The sequence below is a fragment of the Eubalaena glacialis genome, chromosome 4 (assembly GCF_028564815.1).
Source record: "Eubalaena glacialis isolate mEubGla1 chromosome 4, mEubGla1.1.hap2.+ XY, whole genome shotgun sequence".
NCBI classification, from domain to species: domain Eukaryota; kingdom Metazoa; phylum Chordata; class Mammalia; order Artiodactyla; family Balaenidae; genus Eubalaena; species Eubalaena glacialis.
The window spans coordinates 113,938,956-113,958,981 of NC_083719.1; the positions used below are offsets into that span (position 1 = coordinate 113,938,956).

Genomic DNA, 20,026 nt, shown 5'->3' on the forward strand with positions numbered 1-20,026 from the left:
TGGTGGGGCTAATGGCAGACTCTGGGAGGGCTCACGCCAAGGAGTACTTCCCAGAACCTCCGCTGCCAGTGTCCTTGTCCCCACGGTGAAACAGAGCCAGCCCCCGCCTCTGCAGGAGACCCCCCAACACCAGCAGTTATGTCTGGTTCAGTCTCCCCCAGGGTCACTGCTCCTTCCCCTGGGTCCCGATGCACACACTATTTTGTGTACGCCCTCCAAGAGTGGGTTCTCTGTTTCCCCCAGTCCTGTCGAAGTCCTGCAATCAATTCCCACTAGGCTTCAAAGTCTGATTCTCTATGAATTCCTCCTCCCGTTGCCGGACCCCCAGGTTGGGAAGCCTGACGTGGGGCTCAGAACTTTCACTCCAGTGGGTGGACTTCTGTGGTATAAGTGCTCACCAGTCTGTGAGTCACCCACCCAGCAGTTATGGGATTTGATTTTACTCTGATTGCGCCCCTCCTACCGTCTCACTGTGGCTTCTCCTCTGTCCTTGGACGTGGGGTATCCTCCTTGGTGAAGTCCAGTGTCTTCCTGTCGATGATTGTCCAGCAGCCAGTTGTGATTCTGGTGCTCTCGCAAGAGGGAGAGCATGAATTTCTTTAGAGTATATATCAGATGCTCAGTTTTTATTTGAGATTTTTTTTTTCTATTTCCCCAAATATTAATGTATCATTTTTCCAAAAAGTGCTGTAGAAGCAAAATATATTGCAGATATTATTTCCTCCAAAAATTTACTGTGTTCTGTTAAAAGCAAAGTCCTAGAAAACAACTGAAGTCAGATGATTGATTTCTTAACCTCAAAAGTGTCTGACCCACAGTTTATATTCAGAGACAGGTTTTAAGCAGAGATAGCAATATTCAACTTGATTAACCACATCATTGACTGAAATTATTTTTTATTAGTTGCTTAAAAAATTTGTAGTATGTGAACATAGGAAGCTTCAAAAGGTATAAGAGGATATACTGTCTAAATGTCCCTCCTGTGACCCCCTGCCAGTCTTTTCTCAAAGGCAATCACTGTTATAAGTTTCTTGTGATATATTTTCAAAGTATTCACAGCCTATGCAAGCATATATGTGTGTGTGTATATTTATGTATGTTTGTATATGTGTTTGCATATAAACATACATAGCAACATGATTAAAAAAATAATCTTATACAGCTCTGGAAGGTTGGGTGGTCTCACAGTCAGATCCCCAGCAGCAGCAGGTGGAGCACCTTTTCCCAAGGCCGAGGGATGGCTCCAATCCTAGTGAGCTTGAGTGCTGGCTTTGTGGAGTACCCATTCCCAAACAGTTTTACTGCAGCTCACTGAGGCTGCAACCTATTCTCACTTCCCTATGGAAGAAGAACTCAGTGATAGTAAAGAATTGGAAAGGAGTCAAATAACGGCAATGGTACCCAATTTTAGTAGCCCCTTGTAACTCAGTGATTACCAGTAAAGCAGTCTTTATGGTAGGGGAACTAGTAAGTCCATGGACTTCTGGGGCATTCCCAAGTCAGAACGGAAGAAAGGTGGGGTAGTTTTGGATCCATTCTCTGCCTGCTGCGAGGATCGTCCTAAACCACATGGGCCATGGCTCACACTTGGAGAGCTGTCATCTGCAATAAGGAGGCTGGAGGAGTGACTTGATGTCCTCTAGCTCCACAGAGGTGACTGTTGTGAGGGGGTTTGTGACAGTGGGATAAGACTGGATGACTCTAAGGAGAGATGGAGGGGACCATTTGTAAGTAGGCACCAGTGTTGGTTACTCTTTGGTTCTGCCACTTGGGGGATCTGAAGGCCTCCCTCCACTCTAGGAATCCCCCACTACCACAACCACCACCAGGATGCTTTCAGCCCAGAGACCATTCTTTTTTCACATCAAGGAGTTCGTTCGTTCATGCATTCATTCATTCATTCACTCATTCATTCATCTGCCTGCCCATCCATCCATTGATTCATTTAATAAGATTTATAGAGGATCCTCTAGGCCAAGCACCGTGCAGATGCTAGGGATTCAGATGTGAGCCGCACACACAGCCCTGCTGTCACTACTCTGACTGGGACTATTAATGAAGGGACAGACAAGTCATAGGTGATTGGAGGATGGTGTGAGAAGTGCTGTGATGGCAGAGATACTGAGGGCACAGAAGACAGCGGGCCATAATCCTACTTGGGGTGGCCATGGCAGGACTACCAGAGGGTATAACCGAGTCTGGGGAGGATTCCAGCAGAGGGGACCAGAAGAGGCTCAGTGGTGAGAGAGAGCTGGCCTGTTAGGAGGAATGAATGGCAGGCCAATATACTGCCCACAGTGTCAAGTGTAAGAGGCAGCTCAGAGCAGTGCAAGGAGAGAGCATGTGGGTCCTGGCAGGCCAGGGAAGGGTATGGACTTGACCTTGGGAAGTGGGGAGCCATTGAGGATTCATGAGGAAAGACTCTGTCTACTGTTTTTGTGTTCCAAAAGCCAAGGTGATAGCCAGTAGCTCTGCACTATTTTTGCCATCTTTGGGCCTCACAGCAGAGCAGGCCATAGCTAGGGGGAGGTCACCTCTGGCTGCCTGAAGTGGCCCATGGCTCCTGCACGGCCCAGTGCCATGGGAGAGGAGGATCACATTCCAAGCTGCGTCCTGCCTGGCTTGCCTCGCCTTGCAGAGCCAAACCCCGGTGCACACGGGAGCCTCTGTGTGCACCCGGCATGGAATTTTCCTCTCAGAGCCTGACCCAGTTCCTTGCTGCTATTCAGTCACCCTGGCTGAGCCTGTGGAATTCCAGAAAGGTTAGACATTACAGAGGAGTACTAATGTTACAAGGAGCCCTCTTGCCCCCTACCTGAATTGCTCCAGGGTTTGGCTGGGCCACTTGCTCACCTCTGGGGATCTTAAGCTCCCTTCCCTGGGGCCAAGGCTCCCTCACCCACCAAGGTACACTGAGGCCCTTCTCTCTCCTTCCTGACAAAGCTGCATGTCCCAGGCTGCCACGAGTGCCATGGTGCAGGCACCTCTCCTGAAGGGATGTCTGTCACCTGATGTCCTGGCCCATGACAGTGGCCTGCACCTACCCTGACATCACAGTGTCCAACAACTAAGAAAACTGGGGACATGCAAGGGATTTCTACCTTCTGAAAATTATAGTACCAGGTCTAGTCCGTAAACAGTAAATTATACAGGCATCAATAAACAAGTTTACATCTTATACCTGACAGTTCTCAGGTCATTCACACTTGGGTAGTGATTTACCTTCAGACATGTGATCTCTTCCCAGAGAAGACATTTAATGACAGCTCCTCCCCATCCCACCCCTCACCAAGGCCTTTATTTATTCTCATCATGTTCTAGGTTATACTGTAGTTACTCCTGAATGGGGCTTATCTTCCCTAGTAGCTTATAAACTTCCCAAGGGCTGGAACCACGTCACAGAGATCAGTGTCTACCCAGCACCAGGCAGGAAGATTCAGGGGGGAAGGGAAGCATCTTACCATATTCCTTAGGGGTGAAGACAAATACAGTCTTCTTGTATTAAAGGCCGGGTTTAGGCCACTGGTACTAATACTCCTCAGCACTCATACTAATGACCAAAGTGGAGTGCTACTCTGTATGAAGTGGTGACTACTGATGATAAGGATGGTGGTGTGACTGTCAACAGTTAAGGAGTGCTTTACTGCCTGACAGGCACTGTGAAAATGCCTTTAAAAGCAACGTCTCATCTATTCCCTCAAAAACTGTAGGAGGTCAATAGTATTATTACCCCCATTTGACAGTTGGGAAAATTGACTTCTAGAGACTTTGCTATTTTCCCAAGTAACACAGCTACTAACTGGCAAACTGTACCTGGACTCCAGGTATGTCATCTTGAGCAGGGCCTGAGTTCCCCCTACCGTGCCCCTTTGGGGACGTCCTGTGAAGCACCTGTCACAGTTGTTGGTCATGGCCGGGTGCTCTACCCCTGCAAAGCATGTGGAGCTCTGACTTGCAGAGTCCCGAGAACCGAGCATGTGTGCGCATGCTCACGAGAGAGAGCAACAATTAAGCGAGTGTATGTGGTGTTCGCGGGACTCACCTGTTGGCGCATAGCATGTAGCGCATGCGTACCGGGCCTGCGAAGGAACGCGCCTTCGGAAGTGACGTGGCTGAGGTCGGGGGCGTGGCTGGGGTGTGTGTGTGCTGACGGGGGAGGGTCTCCACCTTCCCGGTCCTTTGGGCTCTGTAGGGTCCAGCCTGGGACAGGGGGCTGCGTGGGTGGGCAGCAGCGCCGGCCCTGGCTCTGTCCTCGGTGGCAGCCCTGCGGAAGGTGCAGGTCAGTGCCCTGTGATAACGCCGCCTCCTGCCAAAGGTGTTTTTCAGAGGCATCACGGTCAATGCCGTGCGGGGCTTCCCCATGAGCGCGGCCATGTTCCTTGGGTACGAGCTCTCGCTGCAGGCGATCCGCGGGGACCACGTGGCGACCAGCCCCTGAGCGCAAGGTCAGTGCACCTCCTTCCCAGCCAGTTGTGCCCTCCTGGAGCTTAAAACTTTCTTCTTTGAGGTGAAAATGGTGTGGCCTTTTGGAATATCCCTCTGTCATTTGTTTCCTGTTTAATCTGTGTTAATTCTGGGCTAGAATTGCCACCCGTCTTGTCATCAAAAAGCCCTTCTGAAATGCCCACCTGTGGCTGGTGGTGAGCTGGACGCTCAGTAACTGAGGTCGGCACAGAACTTACCTGTTTATAGTGAGCTCACCTATCTGTTTCCCATTCAGTAGCTTCAACAGCCCTTGGAGAGACGCGTGTTTAGCTTCACTGTACGATTTAAATAACCCAGGCTCAAGACTGAGGACTTGAACCAGGGTGCCCACCGCCTGTTACACAGGCACCATCCCCCCACCTCCCTACTGAACTCAGTCTAGGTCTGAGGACAGGCTCCCAGAGCTTTAGAGGACAGCCTCTGCTATACCATCCCTGCCTCCCTCACCCTCTCCTTTTCCTGTTCTCATTGTAGAAAGGTCACTGCAGCCAAAGGGATCTAAAAACAGAAATCTGAACAAGTGACTCCCTTGCTCCAGTGTCCTCAATGGCTTCCCATTGCCCTCTAGGTTAAGTGTCAGTCCTTAACAACCTCGTTCTCACCAGCATCTTGGACATACCATCCTCACTCTCGCCTCTGGGTCTTTGTGCATGCCGCCCTTGCCTGACACCCTCTTCTCAGGCCTTCCTCTTGTTTTTGGCCTCACCAACTCCTCTTTGTTGTCCAGGCCTTGGTGTAGAGGTCTCCTCCTCCAGGAAGCCTGCCCTGATGTCTCAGCCAGGAGGAGGTGTGCCTGCTGTAGGCTCTGCTCTGTCCCTACCACATGCCCATGCATTATAACTGCCTGCCGACTTTCCTCACTCCCCAGCCAGCACGAAGGTTCCAGGAGAGCTATAACTATGTTTTCACCTCTGTATCACTAGTGCTTCTCACGAAGCCTGGCACACAAATGGCCACTCAGAAACACCGTTGAGTAGATGGATGATCAACTTCCAATATCCCTTCAATTCCTCCCCTTCTTTTCCTCCCTTGTTTCTCCTTCTCTAGCCCCAAACTAGTTGTTTGCAGAGCTCAGAAGACAAAGTGGGATGAGTCACTGAATTTTCTAGAAAACAAGAGACCATTTTGCTTCAGTCGTGGTGACTGCAAATTCTCTCAAAAAGGATTGTCTTCATCAGGAAGGTCTAGCCAACCTCCCTGTTGACTGCCCTGGGGCATCAGAGTCTGGCTAGGATGCATGGATGGGGCCAGACCCTAGAGCCAAGGGAAGGGCAGGATTGATCAGGCTCATGAGAGTGAGCCCAGGCCCAGCCCTGGACGCTGGCTTTAAATCACATGCTTTAGCTTTTCACTAAAGCACCTATATCCACAGCTTTCTGGCTTTTTGCCCTCTCTTACAAAAGGAAAAGGGCAGCAACACATTTTGCATAATTAAATATCCTGCGTAAAGAGTCACTGAACTTGGGTTATATCCAGGACAGGGAAGAGAAGTCTGGTTCTTAAAGCTGTGCTCAGATACTGGCCACATCCACCTTTTAACAGATGAAAGTGACTTTTAAAAAATTCTATCATAAAATCAATTTTTATTGTAGGAAAAAATAGAAAATACAAATAAACAAAAAGAACAAAATAAAAATACCTGTAATCTCATGACCTTGTTAATATTCTTCCAACTTTTTTATCCCCCAAATGGGATCCAACTTTACTCAGTATTTTATAACTCACTCCTCCCATTTACTAGTTCAGGACCATTTTTCCATGTCATTAAATCTTCAGCTGCAAAGCGGTTTTAATGCCAAGGCTTCACAGATCCCAGAGTCGCTGGACGCTTGCCTGAGCCATGGCACCCTGCTGCTTGTGGCCACCCTGGTGATTGGCTACTTCAGGAGGAAAGAAGGCGTTTCTAGCAAGCCCAATCCTGATTGTCCTGGATTTGGCCTTTCAGAGCAGTGCCCCAGCTGGAAGCTTTTCCTTCTGAAAGTGCTCTGATAGGACAAGGGGCACAGATGTCTGTGTGCCTTTTCTCTGCTGGGGTGGTGAGGGGGCTGGTGCCTCTCAGGTGGAGGAGGGCATTCCCAGTGACTCTTCTGGAGCCTCATCTTGAACAAGCCTCACCCAAGGAGTTCAACTTCCTGCTCTAATCCAAGAACACCAAAGCCCTTTAATGAGTCCTGGATCTGAATTTATCAAGTAGCGCTGAAATCTCGGGCAGGTCATGCCCCAGGCAGCAGTAAAACCCACTCTTTGAAGACAAGGCAGCCAGTGCCCGCCTCGTAACCTAGACTGAGGACAGAGTGGGATGAGGTAGTTAGAGAATTAGGGAGCCTAAAAAGTGGTGGGATGCTGTCTATCTCGATTCCTGGGCACAGGTGGTGGGAACGGCGTGGAATTGTTTCCAGGTGCCTGCAGGGAATAGAGTCCAGCCCCAAGCAGCTCCAGCCCCCTGCCAACCACCAGATACAGAGCTCTCCCCCCGCCCCCCACTCCCACGAAGTCCTGGGAAGGAAGAGCACTTCCCTCTCACTCATCCACTCAGTTATCTCGCTCCCAGATCACACATATGAGTGACCCAAGGATCATTTGAAACCCAGTAAATACCGCACAAGGTGGTGGTTTTGTGATGTGGTTAGTTTTGTCTGTTCACATGGAGAAACCAGGATCAGACTGTACGAGGAAGATGACCTTTGGTGGTAGAAGTGGGGTCCCAACCACTGCTCAGCGGTCAGCGCTTGTGAATCCAAGCACTGACCTGAATTCACAGGTCCGAGGCCTGTGAATCCAACTGCACCATCCCTACCGGCCCGCCAGCATCCCCTGCCCCCAGAACTTTCCTGGAATGATGCTGGTCCGCCCTCTGCTGTGACATTCAAACTTCATTGGCCCACTTTCAACTTCAGGAAAATTCATTTTCAAGGCAGGAAGATACATGTTTTCCTACAATATCTTTTATCGAACTTTTACAAATAACCCCGGACAACCTCATAGCCTTTCCCCAGTCTGTTCTCATGGCGATACTTTGCCCAGTGTTGCTTCACAAAAACAGTTTTCAGATGGGTTGACTCCTGCATCTCGCTGACTGATAACCCCAGTTAGATGAAAGTCTTACCTTTCCTCTTTCTTCCCAGAGCCAGCATCACCTGACCAGGGCCTCATTCTGCTACAGCTGATGCTGATGGCGGCGTCTCTAGAACCTGTGGTAGCGAATTTACTGAAGAGAAAGAATGCCTCCCCGCCGACCCTCAGCCACCCGGTCTTACCTCCGGAATCCCTGCTTTCCCAGTTGCAAGCACTCTTCCTCACCTCTGGGCTGGGGCCGCTGAGCTCCTGCCTTGGAAGGACCTTTGATTCATGACCATCTATTTCAGATCCTCACTGGCACCTGATATCAAGCAGGGTCAAATAGACCCTGCCCCCAAGACTGCTGTAAACTCGCTGGGAATTCACAGAGGAGCTGGAGTTGTCTCTGAGTTCCAAAATAAAAACATTTCTATATCAGATGCTTCCGCCTGGCTTCCAAGAGACTGGCCACCCTCATTCTTCCCTCTGCTTAGACCCCTGTGGATGTCACCGGCCCAGAGAGGAGCCCTCTCGACACAGGTGAGGAGAGGAACTCAGATGGCAAGCTTGCTCCTTTTTCCCCAGCTGCCTCAGGTGGGCAGGGCGGCGGGGAAGCCTTGTAGCAGGTTTCTCTTCCCCGGACAGTGGCATGCGCGGCTGCAGCATCTCCGGGATGGCAGCATTGAGCGCAGGTCGGGTGGGCGTTCTCTGGGCCTTATTTTCACATGGAGGACAAAACAGAACAAAATGAACTCTTTGTCCACAGTCTGATTTCCATTATGATGTCATTAATCTAAATTTTACTTCTCCCTGGGACCACGTGGGGAGGCCACTGCTCTTTTGCTGTTATGTGTCCATGATGTCACTGCCACTTCCACGCCCCCAAGAGTGTCCCTAAGCAGTCATACAGCCCCTTCCTCGTGAGCTGAACGCAGCTCCCGAATCCTTCTCAACACAGTGCCCTGGGAAGCCGCCACCAGCCAGCGTGATGCATCTATTCCTGGCTTAGATCCTGGTGGGGAAAATATCCTTAGATTCCCCACCACCACCCTTTTTTTCCCCCTTGAAAGGGCCTTCCTTGATTTTTCCACTGCCTCCCATCCCCCCTGAGTGATTTGGAGAATGTCTCTGAAAATCCCCTCCCCCAACAGACCCAGCATCAGCACAAAGCATGGCTCTGGCACCAAGTTGAAAGTGTTCAGTCTCCTCAACTTATGCTGTTACTGTAGCAAAGGGTTCCCTGCTTGAAATAAAACCCTCAGTATGGTCTCCTTGATTTTTCTCCTTTACTACCCCTGGCACTGCGGGGTCCCCGGGCAGCTCTATAGGCTGCGGTCTAAACTCTTCATCCCGCCAGCAGCAGGATGTTCGCTCATTCCTTCAGTAATCAAACATTTTTGAGCATTTACTACATGCAGACGCTGTCCTTGATGTTGGGGACAGCCATGAAGGGCCCCTGTGGTACTTCCATTCTGGCGTATTAGAGACGGTTCTGTTTACGTGAGAGATGGGTCTGCATGCATTGCTGGGCCCGGCAGGCACTATGGATGCTGGTGAAGAGAGGCTGACTAGCATCTGGTTCATTCCCGGGGGAACCTGAGGTGTTTTGTATAACACAACCCAGAACATGTTTCTTAAGTCCTCCTCAGCTAGACCATTTCCTGGCGCTGCTGCTGGTTGCCAGTTTGTTCAGAAGAGTGTTGTATTCACGAGGCCAGGTGGGGTCTTCTGCTGGGTGCTCCTGATGAGCTGAGATCCACAACAACCTTCTTCAGGTGTCAGAACCTATCCCAGGTTCTTCTGATCATCTTGGCTCCTCTGCATGATTGAAGGAGGTAAGTTAACATGGAAATATGATGCTGGCCGTATATTAAGTGCAAAAATGAAGTGGAAGGGTAAAAAGTGTGATGTTACTCCTTTAAAAATATATATGTTGGGGCTTCCCTGGTGGCGCAGTGATTAAGAATCCGCCTGCCAATGCAGGGGACACGGGTTCGAGCCCTGGCCCAGGAAGACCCCACATGCCGCGGAGCAACTAAGCCTGTGTGCCACAACTACTGAGCCTGCATGCCACAACTACTGAGCCCGTGAGCCACAACTACTGAAGCCTGCGTGCCTAGAGCCCATGCTCCGCAACAAGAGAAGGCACCGTGAAGCCCACACACTGCAACGAAGAGTAGCCCCCTCTCGCCGCAACTAAAGAAAGCCCGCGCACAGCAACACAACACAGCCAAAAATAAAAATTAATTAATTAAAAAATATATATATGTTATATAAATATATTCTAATTATGCATAATTATATAGATATTGAAAAGAATCTGGAAGGATACACACCAAACTTAATAGTGGCTATTTTGGGAATATGGAATTGGGGGAAGGCTTTCAATTTCTACTTTGATGATGATGGTGATTTCTCTGTGCACCACTATAGTGTTGCAATCTTTTACGGTGAGCATATATTGATTTTAGAATTTTTAAAAATAAAGGCACATCTATTTGCAGAGCTGGGTACCATGCTGGGCACTTATTTCTCAGGCTCCCGCTGGCTCAGCTGCACAGGCCAACTTCAGGCTCTAAGTAACAGCCCTTCCTCTGCCTGCCCTGCCCACCCCCGTGCCAGTTATACACAGCCTGCAGCACACTTTCTGTGCACACACACACACACACACAGAGGAACACCTGGACAGCAAAAGGATGGGCCTCAACCTTAATGAAGGCACTCGACCCCAACCCAGACAAACCTCATGTGTAGCCAGTACTGGGAGGGGTCAACCAGCAATGGCCCCACTTCCTGTTAGATTCTCCTGGAGGAGATAATCTTGTGGAATAATTGGGACCAACAGTTTGGGGGTTTTCCTTAGTCCACACGTCATACACTCAACCCAAAAGATGTGTGTTGAATCTGACTCTGTACCAGGTGCTTGTGCTAGGCATGCTGGGTGACCATGGCAGGGATCCTGCCCTCAGGAAGCTTAGTACAGGCTGATCTGTGTCATCATCAGGAATATGTTTACAAATGGAATTCCATTTTTTTTTCTTTTTTTTTTGGCTGAGCCTTGCGGCATGTGGGATCTTAGTTCCCCGACCAGGGATCAAACCCGTGCCCCCTGCATTGGGACCGCAGAGTCTTAAGCACCGGACTGCCAGGGAAGTCCCAGAATTCCATTTTTCAGAGAGGCTGAAGACAGAACAGAATTTCACGCTAAGCACCAGGTTTGGTGCCTGTATCCTGGTCTTAAAGAACTTCAGATTTGCCCTTTTGCCTTACTGGGGAACGGCGAAAAGAATACCAATAACCATTATTCTACAGCAGAGTTTCTCCACAGCAGTCCTTTCACTCTGTAAAATTACGGAGGACCGCAAGGAATTTTTGTTTATGTAGATTATAACATTTACAGAAATTAAAACAGAATTTTTACAATGTTGTGTTAGTTTCAGGTGTACAGCAAAGTGAATCAGTTATATGAATACATATATCCACTCTTTTAGATTCTTTTTCCATATAGGTCATTACAGAGTATTGAGTTCCCTGTGCTATACAGTAGGTCCTTATTAGTTTTCAATTTTATATATAGTAGTGTGTATATGTCAATCCCTATCTCCCAATTTATTCCTCCCCCGCTTCCCCCCGGTAACCATAAGTTTGTTTTCTACATCTGTAACTCTATTTCTCTTTTGTAAATAAGTTCATTTGTACTATTTTTTTAGATTCCACATATAAGTGATATCATGTGATATTTGTCTTTCTCTGTCTGACTTATCAGTACTTCACTCAGTATTACAATCTCTAGGTCCATCCATGTTACTGCAGATGGCATTATTTCGTTCTTTTTTGTGGCTGAGTAATATTCCAGTGTATGTGTGCACCACATCTTCTTTATCCACTCCTCTGTCAATGGACATTTAGATTGCTTCCATGTCTTGGCTATTGTAAACAGCACTGCAGTTGGGGTGCATGTTTCCTTTTGAACCATGTTTTTTTCCCAGATATATGGCCAGTAGTGGGATTGCTGGGTCATATGGTAGTTCTATTTTTAGTTTTTTAAGGAACCTCCATGCTGTTCTCCATAGTGGTTGTACCAATTTACATTCCCACCAACAATGCAGGAGGGTCCCCTTTTCTCCACACCCTCTCCAGCATTTATTGTTTGTAGACTTTTGAAGATGACCATTCTGACTGGTGTGAGGTGATACCTCATTGGTTTTGATTTGCATTTCTCTGATAATTAGTGATGCTGAGCATCTTTTGGCCATCTGTAAAAACTGAGAATTTTTAAAGTATTTGTTTAAAGTATAATAAGCCCATTACATTTTAGCACACATATTTTAATGAAAACAGTTATTCTTTCCAAACAAAAATAAATAATGAGAAAAGTTGCACTGTTTTACAGTTTTACAAATCTCCTAATGTCTGGCTTAAACAGAGGACAGTTGGATTCCCATATTTGCTTCTGCTTTCGGTCGGTTGCGATATCCCTTGCCATGTAGTTTTCTGAAAACTCCATTGTACACTTGTGATAATATGAGACTTAAAAAAGGCAGATAATATCTTGGTGTCATATGAAAATAGTTTTGAGCACGGGTCTCCCTTTGAGAACTCCTGCTCTACAGAACAAAATCAGTCACCCAAAAGCACTCTCGGCTGATGAACTGTAGAATCTCCACTAGGTGGCAGCAGAGGTCAACTAAATGCACCGCAGGTCGGTGCTTCTGGTACCTCGTGACATTGGTTTCAGTGGTTAGAGCATCTGGGCCCCATGACACTTCTCTTCCTGTTTTTTGGGGTTTCATCATCTCCGTTGTTGTCATTGTTCTTTTACTTCTCTGTGGTGGAACTAACTTCAGACCAGGGAGACCTTGCCTTGGGTTCCAGCTCCAGGTCTGTAATCCGCTACCTGCATGAACTTGGCAAGATTTGGCCCTCCTGGACCTCAGTTTCCTCATCTGTAAAATGGCCACACTGGGTGGACCTCCCTTACCTATCTTCCAGGGATTCAGTAAGACTCTATTGCTAAAGCGGTTTTCTAAACTGTGAAGTGCTAAACATAGGGGTCAGAGGAACGTGGTGGAGGTTGGGTACTCTGTGATTTTTCCTGTTTCGGTTTCAGGCTGTCTTCCTCTCTCTGAGTCTGGGTTGTTGGCATTTTTCATGGGATGACACAGAGTGGCTGCGTCGGTGGTCCCTGAGCCTTGTCTCTGCCTCTAAAACTCTGACTTCTACAGATGCTCGGCTCCTAGGCCTCTGGACCCCCAAGTAGACCTCCAATATACGTGCTTGGGGTGGGGTGGATGCAGATGCTGATGTGACCTTTCTGATGCCCAGGATATCTGTCGAGTCATTGATTCAAGTCCTCCAGGGTTCTGACTCCCAGTGCCTCTCTCTGACAGGCTGATATCAATGAAGGTTCCAGGAAACATTTGGTCAAGCAGAGGAGTCCAGCCCGTGAGCACCTGGGAGCCGGAAAAACCATCCAGAGAATGTCTGCTTTTTCCGGCTGCTGGTGGAGAGTGGGGAGAGGCCAGCATGCTCTGGGCCCAGTCACCCTCACCAGTCACAGGACCCACCCCTAACTGCCTTGTGCCGGGTGTCGCTCCCCTCCACACCTGTAGATTATGAAGACACCACTGTGTCGAACCCAGCACTTGGCACTCCTTGTGTGCTTTACTGGTGTTTGTTGATTGACTCAGCCACATCCTCAGGTGTACAAAAAATAAAAGAAGCTTGCTTTTTTTTTTTAATTTAGTTTTTTTCAAGCTTCCATTCTACCTGGTGGCAGAAAAAGTAATTTTGCCATTTCAGATGTAAAACTCAGAAATTCCAAGTTAAATACAGCCAGTTCAGGATTTTCTCCTTATTCTCCCTCTCCTGGGGTGACTTTAGATTCTCAGGGTTTGGGGTATAGGGAGAGGCTTCTTGCTCTTGGGAGATGCTCCATCCTATGCTAGCATTCTTCCTGTCTAGTCCTGGGGCATGGCCTTCCCTCCATGGTGGCTTCTGTGGAAGCATCTTCATTCCCATCTGGTCCTGGCCACATGGTCCCTGCCTGCCATATCTGCCAACCCTGAGGCCCCTCTGGCCTTACCGTGCTCCATGACACATCCATGCCCCTCTCTGTCCTATGGGAAAAGCCTTGCCTTCCACACTGGAACTACTCAAGGGCCTGCATCAGGCCCACCTTCCTGGGGCTCCCTATGCCACACCATGTAATGGGTGGCAGGAGACAGTTTCTTTTCCGATTGTCATCTCCCGGGGCACACAGGACATGTGGCTCAGGAGCCCTCCCTTCTCAGGTCCTCAAGCCTCCCTGGAGTTCTGCCACCACCACTCCAAGCTCAGCTGGGGGAGAGGCACTCACCAGTGTCTGCTATCATCTTCTCTAACTTCTCTTCCAAGGTCCATAGGCTATTACTTCCTCCCCCTAGAGCTAGGAGCTCTACCTTTGGAAATTCAAAAGCCAAGAATTAACATCTATATTAATAAGTAAAGGACAGTCACTTCAGTCGTTGCACAAAAAGCGTTTGACAAACTCCAATACTTGTTCATGATAAAAACACTGAATGAACTGAGAACAGAAGAGAGCTTCCTCAACCTGATACAGGGCATCTACAAAAAGTCCACAGCCAACATCAAACTTATAGTGAAAGGATAGGTGCTTTCCTACTAAGATCAGGAACAAGACTCTGGCCACTTCTATCCAACATTGCACTGGATGTTGTAGCCAGGGTAATTAGGCAAGAAAATGAAATATAAGGCATCCACATTGGAAAGGAGAACTAAGCTACTTCTATTTACAGATGATATGATCTGGTATATAGAAAATCCTAAGGAATCCACTAAAACCTATTAGAACAAATAAACAAGTTCAACAAGGTTTCAGGATATAAGATCAACCTACAAAAATCAATTGTACTTCTATATCTTAGCAATGAACATACCAGAAATGAAATTAAGAAAACAATTCTGTTTACAATTGTATTTGAATAATGAAATATTTAGGCACATTTTAATAAAAGTACAGGATTTTTATACTAAAAACTACAAAACCTTACTGAAAGAAATTTTAAAAGATCTAAATAAATAGAAAGATACTCTATGTCATGGATCAGAAGACTAAATATTGTTAAGATAGCAGTACTTCCCAAATTGACATACAGATTTAATGCAATCTCTCTCAAAATCCCAGATACCTTTAAAAAAAAAAAACAAAAACAAAACGCTAATCTTAAAACTCATATGGAAATGCAAAGGACCCAGAGTAGCCAAAACAATTTTGATATGTAAGAGTCAAGTTGGAGGACCCACTCTTGCCTATGACAAGGTTACAGTGATCAAGACAGCGTGGTGCTGGCATAAGGATAGACTCATAGAGCAACAGGATAAAATTGAGAGTCCAGAAATAAACCCTTATATTCATGGTCAGTTGGTTTTTGATGTGGATGCCAAGATAATTCAATGGAGAAAGAATAGTCTTTTCAACAAATGGTGTTGGGACAACTGAGTATCCACATGCCAGAAGAGTGAAGTTGGAACCTTATCTCACACCATATATGAAAATTAACCCAAGACGGATCATAGACCTAGATGTAAGAGGTAAAACTATGAAACTCATAGAAGAAAACATACAAATAAATCTTTGTGACCTTGGGTTAGGCAAAGATTTCTTAGAATACCAAAAGTGTAAGTGACAAAATAGAAAATAGACAAATTGGATGATAACTTAAAACTTTTGTGCTACCAATACCATGAAGAAAAGGAAAAAGACAACCCACAAAATGGGAGAAAATATTTGCAAATCTTATATCAAATAAGAGACTTTTATCCAGAAGTACAAAGAACTCTTACAACTCAACTATAAAAAGACAAATAACTCAATTTAAAAATGGGCAAAGGCAGGGCAGACAGCAGAAGCAAGAAGAACTGCAGTCCTGCAGCCTGTGGAACAAAAACCACATTCACAGAAAGAGAGACAAGATGAAAAGGCAGAGGGCTGTGTACCAGATGAAGGAACAAGAAAAAACCCCAGAAAAACAACTAAATGAAGTGGAGATAGGCAACCTTCCAGAAAAAGAATTCAGAATAATGATAGTGAAGATGATCCAGGACCTTGAAAAAAGAATGGAGGCAAAGATCCAGAAGATGCAAGAAATGTTTAACAAAGACCTAGAAGAATTAACAAACAAACAGAGATGAACAATACAATAACTGAAATGAAAACTACACTAGAAGGAATCAATAGCAGAATAACTGAGGCAGAAGAACAGATAAGTGACCTGGAAGACAGAATGGTGGAATTCACTGCTGTGGAACAGAATAAAGAAAAAAGAATGAAAAGAAATGAAGACAGCCTAAGAGACCTCTGGGACAACATTAAACGCAACAACATTCGCATTATAGGGGTCCCAGAAGGAGAACAGAGAGAGAAAGGACCTGAGAAAATATTTGAAGAGATTATAGTCGAAAACTTCCCTAACATGGGAAAGGAAATAGCCACCCAAATCCAGGAAGTGCAGAGAGTCCCATACAGGATAAACCCAAGGAGAAACACGCTGAGACACATAGTAATCAAATTGGCAAAAATTAAAGACAAAGAAAAATTATTAAAAGCAGCAAGGGAAAAACGACAAATAACATACAAGGGAACTCCCATAAGGTTAACAGCTGATTTCTCAGCAGAAACTCTACAAGCCAGAAGGGAGTGGCATGATATACTTAAAGTGATGAAAGGGAAGAACCTACAACCAAGATTACTCTACCCAGCAAGGATCTCATTCAGATTCGACAGAGAAATTAAAATGTTTACAGACAAGCAAAAGCTAAGAGAATTCAGCACCACCAAACCAGCTGTACAACAAATGCTAAAGGAACTTCTCTAAGTGGGAAACACAAGAGAAGAAAAGACCTACAAAAACAAACCCAAAACAATTAAGAAAATGGTCATAGGAACATACAAATAAATCATTGCCTTAAACGTGAATGGATTAAATGCTCCAACCAAAAGACACAGGCTTGCTGAATGGATACAAAAACAAGACCCATATATATGCTGTCGACAAGAGACCCACTTCAGACCTAGGGACACATTCAGACTGAAAGTGAGGGGATGGAAAAAGATATTCCATGCAAATGGAAATCAAAAGAAAGCTGGAGTAGCAATACTCATATCAGATAAAACAGACTTTAAAATAAAGAATGTTACAAGAGACAAGGAAGGACACTACATAATGATCAAGGGATCAATCCAAGAAGAAGATATAACAATTATAAATATATATGCTCCCAACATAGGAGCACCTCAATACATAAGGCAACTGCTAACAGCTGTAAAAGAGGAAAGAGACAGTGACACAATAATAGTGGGGGACTTTAACACCTCACTTACACCAATGGACAGATCATCCAAAATGAAAATAAATAAGGAAACAGAAGCTTTAAATGACACAATAGACCAGATAGATTTAATTGATATTTATAGGACATTCCATCCCAAAACAGCAGATTACAGTTTCTTCTCAAGTGCACATGGAACGTTCTCCAGGATAGATCACATCTTGGGTCACAAATCAAGCCTCAGTAAATTTAAGAAAACTGAAATCATATCAAGCATCTTTTCTGACCACACACTATGAGATTAGAAATGAATTACAGGGAAAAAAACATTAAAAACACAAACACATGGAGGCTAAACAATACATTACTAAATAACCAAGCGATCACTGAAGAAATCAAAGAGGAAATAAAAAAATACCTAGAGACAAATGACAATGAAAACACAACGACCCAAAACCTATGGGAGGCAGCAAAAGCAGTTCTAAGAGGGAAGTTTATAGCTATACAAGCCTACCTCAAGAAACAAGAAAAATCTCAAATAAACAATCTAACCTTACACCTAAAGGAACTAGAGAAAGAAGAACAAACAAAACCCAAAGTTAGGAGAAGGAAAGAAATCATAAAGATCAGAGCAGAAATAAATAGAAACAAAGAAAACAATAGAAAAGATCAATAAAATTAAAAGCTGGTTCTTTGAGAAGATAAACAAAATTGATAAACCATTAGCCAGACTCATCAAGAAAAAGAGGGAGAGGAGTCAAATCAATAAAATTAGAAATGAAAAAGGAGAAGTTACAACAGACACAGCAGAAATACAAAGTATCCTAAGAGACTACTACAAGCAACTCTATGCCAATAAAATGGACAACCTGGAAGAAATGGACAAATTCTTAGAAAGGTATAACCTTCCGAGACTGAACCAGGAAGAAATAGAAAATATGAACAGACCAATCACAAGTAATGAAATTGAAACTGTGATTAAAAATCTTCCAACAAACAAAAGTCCAGGACCAGATGGCTTCACAGGTGAATTCTGTCAAACATTTAGAGAAGAGCTAACACCCATCCTTCTCAAACTCTTCCAAAAAATTGTGGAGGAAGGAACACTCCCAAACTCATTCTATGAGGACACCATCACCCTGATACCAAAACCAGACAAAGATACTACAAAAAAAGAAAATTACAGACCAATATCACGGATGAATATAGATGCAAAAATCCTCAACAAAATACTAGCAAACAGAATCAAACAACACATTAAAAGGATCATACACCACGATCAAGTGGGATTTATCCCAGGGATGCAAGGATTCTTCAATATACGCAAATCAATCAATGGGATACACCATATTAACAAATTGAAGAATAAAAACCGTATGATCATCTCAATAGATGCAGAGAAAGCTTTTGACAAAATTCAACACCCATTTATGATAAAAACTCTCCAGAAAGTGAGCATAGAGGGAACCTACCTCAACATAATAAAGGTCATATATGACAAACCCACAGCAAACATCATTCTCAATGGTGAAAAACTGAAAGCATTTCCTCTAAGATCAGGAACAAGACAAGGATGTCCACTCTCACCACTATTATTCAACATAGTTTTGGAAGTCCTAGCCACAGCAATCAGAGAAGAAAAAGAAATAAAAGGAATCCAAATCGGAAAAGAAGAAGTAAAACTGTCACTGTTTGCAGATGTCATGATACTATATATAGAGAATCCTAAAGATGCTACCAGAAAACTACTAGAGCTAATCAATGAATCTGGCAAAGTTGCAGGATAGGAAATTAATGCACAGAAATCTCTTGCATTCCTATACACTAATGACGAAAAATCTGAAAGAGAAATTAAGGAAACACTCCCATTTACCATTGCAAAAAAAAGAATAAAATACCTAGGAATAAACCTACCTAGGGAGACAAAAGACCTGTATGCAGAAAGCTATAAGACACTGATAAAAGAAATTAAAGATAATACCAACAGATGGAGAGATATACCATGTTCCTGGATTGGAAGAATCAATATTGTGAAAATGACTCTACTACCCAAAGCAATCTACAGATTCAATGCAATACCTATCAAATTACCAATGGCATTTTTTACAGAACTAGAACAAAAAAATCTTAAAATTTGTATGGAGAGGCTTCCTTGGTGGCACAGTGGTTGAGAATCTGCCTGCTAATGCAGGGGACACGGGTTCGAGCCCTGGTCTGGGAAGATCCCACATGCCGCAGAGCAACTACGCCCGTGAGCCACAATCACTGAGCCTGTGCGTCTGGAGCCTGTGCTCCGCAACAAGAGAGGCCATGATAGTGAGAGGCCCACGCACTGCAATGAAGAGTGGCCCCCACTTGCCGCAACTGGAGAAAGCCCTCGCACAGAAACGAAGACCCAACACAGCCAAAAATAAATAAATTAATTAATTTAAAAAAAAAATTTTGTATGGAGACGAAAAAGACCGTGAATAGCCAAAGCAGTCTTGAGGGGAAAAAAGGGAGCTGGAGGAATCAGACTCCCTGACTTCAGACTATACTATAAGGCTACAGTAATCAAGACAATATGGTACTGGCACAAAAACAGAAACATAGATCAATGGAACAAGATAGAAAGCCCAGAGATAAACCCACGCACCTATGGTCAACTAATCTATGACAAAGGAGGCAAGGATATACAATGGAGAAAAGACAGTCTCTCCAATAAGTGGTGCTGGGAAAACTGGACAGCTACATGTAAAAGAATGAAATTAGAACATTCCCTAACACCATACACAAAAATAAACTCAAAATGTATTAGAGACCTAAATGTAAGACCGGACACTATAAAACTCTTAGAGGAAAACATAGGAAGAACACTCTTCGACATAAATCACAGCAAGATCTTTTTTGATCCACCTCCTAGAGTAATGGAAATAAAAGCAAAAATAAACAAATGGGACCTAATGGGACCTCAAAGCTTTGCACAGCAAAGGAAACCATAAAGAAGACGAAAAGACAACCCTCAGAATGGGAGAAAATATTTGCAAACGAATCAAGGGACAAAGGATTAATCTCCAAAATATATAAACAGCTCATGCAGCTCAATATTAAAAAAAACAACCCAATCCAAAAATGGGCACAAGACCTAAATAGACATTTCTCCAAAGAAGACATA

The 20,026-nt window shown here is 44.9% G+C and overlaps 1 protein-coding gene across 3 annotated transcripts in view; it reads left to right on the top strand.

The window, feature by feature from the left end:
• SLC25A48 (solute carrier family 25 member 48) overlaps positions 1-9,319 on the top strand; it is a 49,636-nt gene extending 40,317 nt beyond the window's left edge. For 2 of the 3 annotated variants that reach the window (XM_061188203.1, XM_061188205.1), the window contains exons 7-8: positions 4,316-4,445; positions 7,611-8,703. In XM_061188203.1, coding sequence (XP_061044186.1) covers positions 4,316-4,445; positions 7,611-7,626 — 146 coding nt within the window. In that variant the 3' untranslated portion in view covers positions 7,627-8,703. Of the gene's footprint in view, positions 1-4,315; positions 4,446-7,610; positions 8,704-9,260 lie in introns of those variants that run through there. The other variant, XR_009700770.1, reaches the window with a different exon arrangement.
• The last annotated feature ends 10,707 nt before the right edge of the window (positions 9,320-20,026 follow it).